Source organism: Polyergus mexicanus, unplaced genomic scaffold (genome assembly GCF_030449975.1).
Source record: "Polyergus mexicanus isolate NDT 795.1 unplaced genomic scaffold, iyPolMexi1.0 SCAF_11, whole genome shotgun sequence".
Classification (NCBI taxonomy): domain Eukaryota; kingdom Metazoa; phylum Arthropoda; class Insecta; order Hymenoptera; family Formicidae; genus Polyergus; species Polyergus mexicanus.
In genome coordinates, this window is record NW_027223331.1 from 5,106,484 (window position 1) to 5,119,858 (window position 13,375).

Genomic DNA, 13,375 nt, shown 5'->3' on the forward strand with positions numbered 1-13,375 from the left:
TTTTATAAATCCAAATTCTTTAATTATATTTTCTTTATGATATTTAGCTTGTATCTAGCATGTCAAAATATATTGTTTTAATATTTTTATATTATACTTACAGCTAGTGAGAAAGATTTTTCATGTTAGGTCTACATGTATGAAATTATAATATCTGTATATTCACAGTCAAGTAAATTATGTTGACACTGATGTTTGTAATTGATATTTTTAACTGTAAAACTCTTTTTTCTATTTCTGTTTTGACATATCGATATTTATACTATTCATAGCTGATATCTAGGGAAATATTTTTTTGTTTTCTAGGGAAAAAAATAAAAAAGAGTTTAATAGAAACGACATTTAATTGGTCGACATTCTTGTATCGATATGTAATATTTGTATGTTTAGAAATCTATGGTTTGCATAAATAGTTTAATAGGTTAATTTACAAATATATTTTATTTATTATGATACATGGTAATGAATTAATCGATATAAAACATATGTAACGTATTTAAAGAGATATTGCGCAAACTATTGACTCATGAAAAGAAAATTATCATATTGATTTCTTGATCAAAAAGCTCTTATAAATTTATACAATAAAAGTGCGCGCGTGCTCGCGCAATGTTAACTTATCACTATTTTTAAACAATAATATCATCTCTATTTGGTTGTCGATCTCGGTCAGGTGGGCCAATTATTGGTATACTCTCGATAACCTTGTTGATCCAATTGATATATATCGAAACCTATATATGCATCAAATAAAAGAAAAGGAATAAATAAAAAAGAATAATTTAATATATTAATATTATATAAGCAGTAATTATTGTTCGCACAATAAATATTATTTAGACAATATAATAATGAGCGCTTATCTTGCAGCTATGTTTAATTCTTTTTATCTTCCAGTAATCATGCACGAATAACAATATCCGAATGGTCATATTAATGATAGTGATATGTAATACTGACAATGAGCTATAAAAACCATCAACAAATATTATTAAAAAATAGTTTGCGGATAATTAAAATATGTATGCCTCCGATATAATTTCACATACATATATATTTGCTAATGATGTTTGCAACTTTATATTTTTAGCATACCTTCGTGAAAACAGTATAGAAGTTGGGATTGCATATGCTAGTGCCCAGTCTTCGTGGGCTGACAGAGACGACTCCGTGAACTTCCCAGATGTTAGAATTTAATGTCTGAAGAAGTACCAATCCTCCGCCGCTATCTCCATTGCATACTCCAGTGCCATTCGTCCATCCGGCGCAAAAGGATGTGAAAGTTAAATATTTCCAAAAATCCTTATTCTGATTTTGATGACATTCATCATCGGAAATAATTTTCATCGTAGTTATTCTTAAGACTGGACTAAATGTATCATTCTCCGTCAATCCCATTCCTAGAAAACTTTTAAGATTCTAAAAATTGTCGGGCAAAAACTGTACACGTAAATAATCGGTAAAAAATGTTTTATAAGAATTAATTTTATAATAAAAATCATTAAAAGTAATTAAAATAAATAATTAAAAATAAATAATAATAATTAAATAATTAAATAATTAGAATAAATTATTTTATTAATCTAATTATTTCAATCATTAATCCAATTTTTAATATTAATAAAAAAAATTTACTTTAAACTCCTTTAAAACAAACTTTGACTATTTTTCCACCATTTCAGACAAATATAAATACTACTATCATATTCAGCAATGCAAAAAGCATAAAATTATATGTATAATTTATATTTTTTAGGCAGAAACTGATATATTTTATCCATTATATTTATGAACAAGAAATAAGATCGTATTTATTTTTTTCTAATTACATCTATTACATTTTTTAAGCAAAATTTTAAACTTACCAGCTACCAATCCAAATCTCCCGGTTTCCTGATATTCTATCAACGTCGCATCTGAGTGCCAAGGAATGCAAACGGGTTTAACAACCGAGGAAATAATCACAGCTTCCTTCAAGATCAACAATGCGATATCTGAACCATAGTTACTCTCATGATCTTGATATGCACTCTGCAATTCGATGCTTTCTACGTCGATCACCTGCGCGTTTTCTCCTGCTTGATTTAAATCACTCGAGAGGATCCCGAAAGCGACGCGTATTGTATCTGCCGAGGTCTTCCAAACGCAGTGGCCGGCAGTTAACACAATGCGTTCTGCTATCAACGTACCACCGCAAAAAAATCTCCATTGACCATTTTCGTGCGAGAAGAGGGTAGCCTGCCACGGTAGTGTCTCTTCTTTCTCGACGCGCCATCCCTTTACGATCAATGGTGCCACTAACAATAAGTATTTCTTTTTTCATATATATATATATATATAAAAGTTAAATAAATATGAAATATTAGGTATCTTTATACAAAAATATTGTTTTTTTCTCTCATATTAATATAAGAAAAATTTTATTATGACTTATATGTTATTATTATTATTATTATTATTATTATTATTATTATTATTATTATTAGATGGCGTTAGGAACTCGAAAGTTCAAATGTTTGCCGCAAATACCAAATCCCGCCAATACTCCCGATCCCGAGCAAGATCCTTCCATTTGCGACCCTCGTACCCCATCTCGTTAAGATCCATTTTAACATTATCTTCCCACCTACGTCTTGGTCTACCCAAAGGTCTTTTACCATTGGGTTTACCAATTAGTATTCTATATGCGGTTCGATCAGCCTTCATACGCGCCACGTAATCTACCCATCTTAATCGATGCGCGATTTCACGACGTTAATAATATCCAGGCCATTGTATAATTGATGCAATTCCACGTGTAATTTTCTCCATTCGCCCGTTTCCTCATCGCGTTTTGCGCCAAAGATTTTTCGAAGTACTTTATTTTCAAATACCCTAAATTTTTTTTCGGCTGGGAACGTAAAAGATCATGCTTCGCAGCCATAAAGGACTAACGGTAAGATAACCGTTTTGTAAATTCTAATTTTCAGACGCCTAGACAACAACCGCGAATCGAGCAGTTTATTAACTGAATAAAAGCACGCCTTACTTAATTAGTTTGATTTAAAATCGATCCTAAATACATAAAATTACTGACCCACTTTATCACGAACGGCCAAGTCTTCGTCATTTTGAATATTCTGAATTCTATTAGTGACCATATATTTAATTTTTTCGATTATGCTTATTTGCAACCCGAGTTCTTTCGTTTTATCTAATAAAGTTTTTGTGTTATTAATTATTGTTTCACTATTATCCCCCAGCAAAACAACATCGTCCGCGCATGTTAATAATTGAGTTATACCGTTCAATTGCAAACCGCCTTCACTCTTCTGCATTTCTCTAATCTCTAATGGCATATTCCAATATTAGAGTAAACAAAAGAGGTAACAATGCATCCTTCTGCTTCAAATAGCTCCCGCTATGAATATGAAAAATTTCCGACATTTGATTACCAATCTTTACTCTACCTCTCTAGTATCTTTTAAACATATTTGAACTAAGTTAACCAATTTTTTTAGGTATCCCCAAATGAATAAAAATTTCAAATAATCTCTCCCGTTTTATCGAATCATATGCTTTTTTTTTTAAATCAATATAGTTAATGTATACGATTGATCAAATTCCCATTTTTTCTCCAAAATTTGCCGAATAATAAAGATTTGATCCGCAGTCGATCTATTTCTTCTAAAACAGCGTTGATGATCCCCAATTATTTCATCTACATATGGTACCAGCTTCATCAATAAAATATTCGACAAAACATGACTGATATATAGCAAAAAAAAAAAAAAAAAAAAAAAACAAGAAAAATATATTAAATATTTTTAAAATCTCTGAATTTAAAATCGTGAATTTTTTAGATATGACAAAAAAAATTCAAGATTCAGTAGTTTATTTTCGAGAAACGCATCTGTTCTTATTTTTTAATTCTAGAAATATGCACGAATGATATGTAATAGTTAATTAAAGATTGTCCAATTTTTTTTTTTTTATAACTTTTTGTTATCGGTTGCCAAACCTGTAAAGTCCCTTATTCCGCAGATAGGAATACAATTCAAGAGTGGTTGGCTCCACGTGCCGTCGTGAAGGCACATAACGCTAGCGGATCCTTTGCGACGCTCATAGAATGCCGGACATTCAAGGAAAACCCGTGTGCCGACTGGGAGGGCTCGATCGCAAGGCAACCAACCTTTGTGAGAACCCCACATTGCTTCACATCGTTTAATCGCACCGTATGCTTCAGACGGAGCTGGGCATGTTATTCCTTCCATTTCGTTTTCTAAAATATATTATATATAGCCCAATATATTGGGTGTCGCTTTAAGACCGTTCACTAAATACATAGCGTTATTTCTTACTAAAAAATGAGTCGAAAAGTTCTGAATCATTTTTTTCTATAATACTTAATAAAAGAATAATTATTGAGTAAAGTCAGTCCAATCAGTCCGGGCGCGTGGTTCATTGACATGCGCTCGGCTAAAAATCGGCGTTGATTGGCTTGACTTTACTCAATAATTACTCTTTTATTAAGTGTAATAGAAAAAAATGATTCAAAACTTTTCGACTCATTCTTTTGGTAAGGAATAACGCTATGTATTCAGCGGACGGTCTTTAAATAACACTCTGCATAGTGCTGAATTATAAGGAATAAATAAGTAAATAAATAAAAAGTATATATATATATATATATATATATTGTGACGTGACGTTTTTGGGACGTCCGTCACAAAAGCCGAATGACCCGATCGTGGGCGGTTTTTCGGGGGCCTGTGTTCTCCCGATTTAGGGAGAAAACGGCCTAATCGTCAGATCAATGTGATCTGGCCCGCGATTAGAGATAAGAGCGAAACTGTAAGCTCGATTATGAACCCGCGAATTACTTGTTGGCACAGGATTCAACAGCGAGATCCCATCCGGAAGCGGAGGAAGAGAGAAAAAAGGCAGCCGAGAGCGGGAGCTGCCAGGCCGTAATCGCTTTATTATATTAAAAACTCCATTGGTGGCAAATAAAAATCACTGCCGTTAATCTTGTATTTTTACGCAGAAAAGGGGCACGGAAGGCCGGAAGGATCCGGCCGAAGAAAGGCCACTCCACCCGCACGAAGCGAGGGGATCCCAAAGACGGAGTAGCGAGAGGACTCTCATTCCTGTTCTGCAAGATAGGAACCAGAGCTGATCGGACGCTGCCGGAAGACAGCACCAATTTGGAAAACACGGGGCGATGGACCCACTAATACGGTTGTGACGACAGCAAGGACCGCGAGAACCGTAGGATAGCCCTGCGTAAAGGCCCGTCTACATAGGACGCAGGCCGGTATTCATAGTCAGTTCTTATATTTAAGACCGTCTTAAGTAATGTCTTAAGATGCTAATATGGCTCTGTGATTGGTTTAGGACATCTTAAGATTGTGTTTAAGACGGTCTTAAATATAAGAACTAACTACAATATGAATACCGGCCTGGCGTGTTGCGTCCTATGTAGACGGGCCTTAACGCAGAAGCGCCACAGGTGGCATGATTGCGATTTATCGCGCCGGCATATCTCCTGCAGGACTCTCGCTCGGTACTATTCGACGAGCCACGGATCGGGATACAGACATAGGCCTCGAGAAAGTGTCGCGAAAAAGGCTTAGAAGGAAGAATAGCGTAGATCTTCCGACTGGTGGGACGAGCGTCGTTATCTATATAAAGCTGCCGATTTATTGTAGATAATTCATTCGGATAAATCGCGCCCGTATCGTGCTACGTGCTTTGTGAAATTAATTTTGTGAGTTTTGGTAAATTAGGTCGTATCGGCAGATCCATCTGGGCATCCACTATTCATCCGGATCATAAAATAAGCGCTCTCTCTCTCTCTCTACATATTGTCGGCCGTCGCCGACAGTCATCTACAATATGTTAGTTTCGCATTTCTAATTATTCGCGGTTCGTACACCACAGTCGCTCTCGAGTTTCCGTCCTTGTTTTGTCCACAAAATTATTAAATAACGTTCATAGTTTAAGTGTAGCGCATTGAGAAAGCCTAAATCTCGAATATCGTTCCGAATGTTTATCAGGTATCTCTGAACCCGCTGTTAGTTTCCGCGAGTTTTTAGAATTATATCTTGCGCATTCCGACGCCAAAGTCATCGTTTTTGTTATAGAGACGCGTATCGGCTTACCGCAAGCCCCGTTAAAGGACAGATTCGAATCATATGACGTGGAAGTTTCCATTGTATCGAAGTGAATTCACGATCGTGTACAAAGTGGTTACCGGCGTATCCGAGAAGTTTCTTCAGTTGTGGCCCAAATAAGTCACGTATGGCGAAAATCCTCACGACCGAAAAGTCGAGCTTGCATCGCGTTAAACGCCCGGTAATTGGATACTCTTGTGCACGGTTGTGTCAATCTCCACGGGACCATCTCAAACCCTTATTCGCGCCGAACATACCTCTCGACATCGAGGATCCCCATACAACACCGAAAGATTGCAGAAACGTTGCATAGACCTTGTATTGAAACATTGTAATATTGCATGGAAATTGCAAAATGTTTCTGCAATGTTACTGCAAGTCTGCGGCAACGTTGAAATGTCTGCCCTTAGAAATATTACAATATAATATTACAGTAATGTTACGGTGCAATGTATTTGTAATATTGAAATGCATTGCTACAAATATGCAGAACGCTTTAAATTTGATAGATAAACTTTGAAAATATATAAAGGCATCCAAAAGAAATAAGAAAAAAAGATTGTGAATTTACGCAATTACGAGTTTTTTCTCTCTTGGATGTCTTTATACTGTATATTCTCGAAGTTTATTTATTAAAATCTGAAATATCGCGCATATCAAAAAATTATTATTAAATTTTTGGTTTTATATAGGAATAGAAACTATTTAACAATTTCCTGTTATCTAGTTAACATCGCTATTTTATAAATAATTTACAAGTTTAAGAAAATAGTAATAATGATTAAATAATTTCATTCATAAAAGTTAAAATTTTACTTGTATAGATATTAGATTCTATTTTACATCTTAAGTAAACAATTAACGAATAATTTTAACTTTTTTGGATATTTATGTATCCGATTACTGAACAATCAGTTCAATATCTGAATTCCCTGTATTGGGATTGTACCGGATAAATTAAACTGATAAAAAAAAAAAAAAAAAAAAAAAAAAAAAAAAAAGTTATATCTTTAATCTTATTAGCCGCTCTTTGCAAGCTTTATGTAATCATCGTGACTGAAACTTAAATGCGGGATAGATATCGCAACGCGCGCCGCATAGCGGTAAACAAACGAACTAGCGATTACCGAAAACTGTTTTTTGTAATGTTTTTGAAATGTTGCTGTAACATTCTCATAAAATATTACAATTATATGTTCCAATAATGTCTCAACAATATTACATTGCAACTTGCAAGATTGTAATATTACTGCAATGTAATTGCAATGTTCTGTGCTGTATGGGATTGAACGCTTATTTTTTGGGCTCCCGTGTTCTCGACCCCTATCTCTCCCGTTTCTATCCCAAACCATTCCCTTTACCAATTCATGTTTACTGACTGGCCGCGTATTTAGCTGTTGCATTAATTACCGGTTCGGCTATTTTTCGGGTTGCGTTCGCTCATGTACATGATGCGGCCTGCCATACCTGGCGCTCAACTCAGTTTCTTTCGCGAAAAATCGGAATCTCGAAACGGCGGATCGGATTAAAGACACGCATCGAAGGTATGCCGTGGGCACTGAAGAACCGCCTGCCGAATAATTAAGTTAATAATTTCTTAAAAGAAAAAATGGTTACAATATATGTATATACACACACATCACATACACACACAATATACATATATATTATATTGTGTACGTGATGCCAATTATAAGAAAAAAATATATTACTTACTGAGAGCACAATTTGGAACGCTGGGAAACCACCGGTTATTCTGACAAAAAATTCTATCGGCACCTTGCAAAGAACCTTCAATGTCGCAAGTATAATCGAGCCATGTGAGCTCGGGAACGATATCGCCTGGTCGGCATCTTGAACATCCACTCACGTTATAATGCGTTCCTCCTTTCGCAGCAGGCAATCGACAGGCACCTTCTGGTAACGTTATCGCGCACAAAGATTCGTCCTCGTCACTCCAGTCGTAACAATTTAACCGAGAATTACACTTCAATTCCGGTCGAATACATCCACCGTAGGCGCAGCGAAACCAATTTTCAGGACATCTATAGAAAATTTTAATGACTCTATTGTTCTGTTTCACAATACGAATAGTTGCCACATTCTAAAAATGGCTGATTGATTTTTTTATTTTCTTACAATAACGAATATTGTAATAATAAAAGTTTCATCTTTCATTTTAAAATAATTATTCCTAAGGACTGATTCTAGAATTTATAAGCAGAAAATTGTATTACTGGATTAAAATCGAATATTTTAAAAATACATACTCACGTATTTTGCACATTTCTGGACTTTCATCAGATGCATCTGCGCAGTGTCGAATACCATCGCATATTTTAGCTGTTGGTAGGCACTGCTGTCTATTCTTACATGTAAATTCTTCGTCCCTACATAAATAGAAAATAATTTATTTGAGTTTTGATATATGTGCTAATATACATATAATATAATAATTAAATTAATAAAAAATAAATTAATCAATTAATTAACCAACCGGCATTTATATTGTGAGCATTTTTCACTTTCGCAATTAATAGCCGCGCACATATTTGAATCTTCATCGGTGCCGTCGATGCAATCTTTGACGCCGTCGCAAATCACTTCTTGATGAATGCAACCTCCGTACAAACAACGGAACGTATATTCAGGACATGGGTACTCGCGACAAATTGTTGCATTTTCGTCGCTTTCATCCGAGCAATCTTTATATCCTGATAGAAAGCGGAATGTACAGGATATCCCACCAAAAGTAGCCACTCTCTTTTATCTTTTAAATTAAAAGAGATAGACCGTAATAAATATATATCAAATTAAATCAAACTGAACTCTAGCATAATAGTTACTTTCAAAAACTATCTGTGTTAACGAACGGAGGAGTATGCGTAATTTTTTTATAATAATGTGAATATTTCGATATAATAAAAGTTGTAGCACTATTTGAAACGAATATAACGATGTATGATATAATGTAAATATTTTACATATTATACGAGTTTTGGCCATATTGGAGGACCAAAAATGAAAAGGTAGACGTCGTCCGCGATATTTCAAGTTAATAAAACACATGTAATATATAAAATATTTACATTACATCATACATCGTTGTATTCGTTTCAAACAGTGCTACAACATTTATCATATCGAAATATTCACATTATTATAAAAAAATTATGCATATCTCTCCGTTTGTTAACACAGCTTTTGAAAGCAACAATTATGCTCATAATAGAATTCAATTCGAACTATTTAATTTGATATATATTTGTTACGGTTTATATCTTTTAGTTTAAAAGATAAAAGGAGGTGGCCACTTTTGGTGGAACACCCTGTATAGGTTTGTCTCTGCCAAATATAAAATTAATTTTTCTCTAAAAATGGATTTATATTCAATTTTTGATATATTATCGCACGCAAATTAAGGGAGCTGAAAATATTGATATATATTATATATTTGTTCTAATCAAATTAATAAAAATCTAGATTATTAAATTTTTAATTTGTGATGCGTAGTATCCAGGGTTGGGAAGTAACGCGTTACTTGTAACGCCGTTACCGTTACAGTTACTTTTTTTCGGTAACTGTAACGGTAATGGCGTTACAAATTTTATTTGTAACGGAAAAAGTAACTTCGTTACATTTTTCGGTAACGAGTAACGAATTTAACAGTTACTTTTATCGTTACTTTTTTCAAATTTTTTGATTTATTTAAGATATTATTCTTGCTATTCTTGCGTGATAAAATTTTTATCTTAACCGTAAAGCCGTAAGCAAATCGACCAATTAGCATTCTTATTATGTTGTAAAAATGCTTGAATGTGATTGATCAACTTATGGTTCTTGCAGACCAGTGCGATGACGCGACGCGCGATATCCAATGAGAGCTTTATCTTTTCGGAAAAGCAGAGCTCTCATTTACTACCGGTTCTAAGTACCTTGCAACGAAAATTAGAAAATCTCAATAAATCTGACCTTATAGATTGCCATTCATTAGTTGAAGCTATTCAGCAAGGTTTAAATAAAAGGTAACTTATTAATTTGATTAATACATATGTTATTTAATTTTAAATAAGGATTTAATTGAAAAATATTATTTTATTTTAAACTATTGATTCAAAAGTATTAATTTCAATAAAACAAACAATGTCGCTTAATTTACTATATTTGATTTTAGATTTCTTACAATATTTGAAATAAAAGAATTAATAATAGCAGCATGTTTACATCCAAAATTTAAGTTAAACTGGTTAACCGGAGAAAAAAGAAAACGTGCTGAAAATTACTTGGAGGATTTATTGGGAATCCGATCAACTGAAAATTCTTCAAAAGCTGGAAAATCTGACGATCACGATGATTTTTTCATTTTTGAGCAAAAAACGGTGCAAAATGAATCTGAACAAGAAGAATTGCAACGGTTTTTAAAATCAAATAATTGTAATATAGAAATGTTAAACGACTATCCAAAACTTAAAAAACTTTTTATTAAATATAATACAGCTCTACCAAGCAGTGCATCTGTAGAAAGAATGTTTAGCATCGGTGGCTCTGTATTAACACCACAAAGAGGGCATTTAAATGATGATACTATGGAGCAACAAATTTTATTAAAAATTAATAAAGAATTTCGATAAAATTTAATCATTTATTTTGTAATAAACCTTGAATGAAATCTTGCTTACAATTTTTTAAAAGTTTTTCTTATGCAAAATAATTTATTAGTTTGTATTGTAAAAAAGTAACGGAAATTGTAACGACTCGTTACTTTTTAGTAACTGTAACGGTAACGAGTTACTTTTTAAAATTAGTAACGAGTAACGGTAACGAGTTACTTTTTAAAAAAAATAACGGTAACGGTAACGAGTTACTTTTATAAAGTAACTTTCCCAACCCTGGTAGTATCTTTTACGTAAATTTTTTAAAAACCATAAAGATATTAGAATTTAACACTTTTGCCGGCTGAGATAGTCTATTGTCGAAATTAATGTGACAAATACAGACCGTTGCACATATCATCGAGAGATATGCACTCTCGATGTATAGTAGAACATTGAAACTCTTTATCGGAACAAATATCGTTAGGATCTCGATCGCAAGTGATCTCATCGCTAGCATCCACACAATCTACTAGACCGTTGCATCTCGCCGTACGATTCACACAAGCACCATAATTGCATCTATACATATTCATGGGACATCTGCAAAAAAATATTTCCGTTAAAAACATATAGAATATTCCTAAAATAAATTATACAAACATTATCAATATATTTTATTAAGCGTATTGAGAGAGATGAGAAATGTGATATAAACACACTAAGAAAAGAAGGTTGTTGTACAACCTTGTTGCGTTCAACTGATTACTATTCTTTAATTTTTTTGATTGAATTGAAAGATGTGAGAGACAGGGACCTCGTATTATGACAATCGAGTGGAACGATCCACGAGTTCTTGTAGTGTCTGCCAGGGAAACGTCTACGATATAATCGTTCTGCTGCACGATAATTATTACGACACTCTTCAAGAATTAATAGAATGTCAACAATCTCGTTCCTTGTGTCATCCGGCATGTTTACAAAGTACGGAGAAATTCAGAAAGATAAATTCACGTTACGTACACACTGTGACAGGTAGAAGAGATCTTCAATACATACAATAAACTATCAATAATATGATCAGTTAATCGAGAAAAAGAACTGAGAAATTTTTAATGATAAATTTCAAATAATTTTCAAAATTTCCAGAAATTATTAAAATTTAAGAAAACTTCTGAGAATTCTGGGATTCTGAGTTAGTAACTTTTTGAACCGGATTCTGAGTTATTATCTTTGTCTTATTTTTCTCACACTTTGAAAATGAGGGTTAAGGTACAATTCAAGGTCAGCAGGTGGTGGCCTCCGATGACCTCGACAATTTTTATGGAGGTCATTCTCTCGATATAGCGCTATCATGACAAGATACCAGCCTAGGAAATACAGGAGAGACATTTGACCTTTAGATGACCCCTAGGGTCAATTTGACCCCTTACAACTCTAATGTAAAATTTTCCGCTCTTTTAGAATCCAGGGTCAAAAAAAGGGGTTCCCATTTAAAAAACGGAAGTTGACCTTCAAATGACCTTGAAAATGACCTTTAATGTCAAATCCAAGGTCACTATTAGATAGCCCCCTTCGTTCCCTACAACTTTTATCCGAATCGTTTTCCTTCAAACGTTGATCCTGAAAAGTTATGAGGGTGAAACTTTTAAAATGAGACACCCTGTATATATATATATATATATATATATATATATATATATATATATAATATTATATATTATTTATTATAATATTAAGTATTTAAGCCATATTTGGCTTTTTATTTATTAGATTTAATATATCATATTTAATTAAAATATTAAAATATTTAAATTAAAGAAATAGTAATCAATTGAATGCATTTAGTCGAGTTAACACATTTTTTTCTTATTATATAAACTTGATATTTTCTTCGATATTGTATAAAAGTTTATTAAAAATATACTTATACATATATCTTTACGGATATTAAAGATACTTTAGCGAAAAGATTTCTCTCTCAATATAGAATATAGAATAAACTGTTAATTATTAAAAAAAATGATAAAGATGTTATTTGATACATGATGTTAGAACACTAATCACAGAATTAAATACTGAATAATGAATATAGATACGATTTATTACGTACAATTTTAAAGAACTATAGGAAAAAACATTTGCTGTCTTTATCTGTTTAACTGTTTTATCTTCAGTTAAAAGGACATGGCACTTTGCGATATCCTTTATTTAACGACACAATAATGAAGATTAATGATAATATTCTCTTACACAATATGACGGCATAGTGTTCCAACTTCATCCGAAGAATCAGGGCAATGAGGAATTCCATCGCAAACATTCACCAATGATATTACAGTGGCGTCCACGCACACAAATGTCAACGATGAATACATTTGACCATTTTCTTCCGTAGCAACGTATATTCTGCTAAATCCTACTTGAATGTTAATAATTATCATAATTACATTACCGCACACATTAACGATATCGTTATAACACGCAATCATATCTATTTTATTATGTGAAACTATACCGAGAATCGCTGTGATCAGCAGCATTAATGCGATCATTTTAAAAGAATTATTAATATTTCTCAAAATCAAGATTATTCTTCTCGTAGACCTAAGCGAAAATGTGTAAGCC

The 13,375-nt window shown here is 33.1% G+C and overlaps 1 protein-coding gene across 1 annotated transcript; it reads right to left on the bottom strand.

The window, feature by feature from the left end:
• Positions 1–629: 629 nt before the first annotated feature.
• Positions 630–13,191, bottom strand: LOC138937668 (modular serine protease-like). Its single transcript, XM_070304154.1, has 9 exons — positions 13,001–13,191; positions 11,154–11,350; positions 8,653–8,869; positions 8,426–8,545; positions 7,872–8,200; positions 4,139–4,261; positions 1,866–2,297; positions 1,096–1,400; positions 630–734 (listed from the first exon to the last, which is right to left on the bottom strand). The coding sequence occupies exons 1-9, from the start codon at positions 13,189–13,191 to the stop codon at positions 630–632; spliced, it is 2,019 nt and encodes a 672-aa protein (XP_070160255.1).
• Positions 13,192–13,375: the final 184 nt, after the last annotated feature.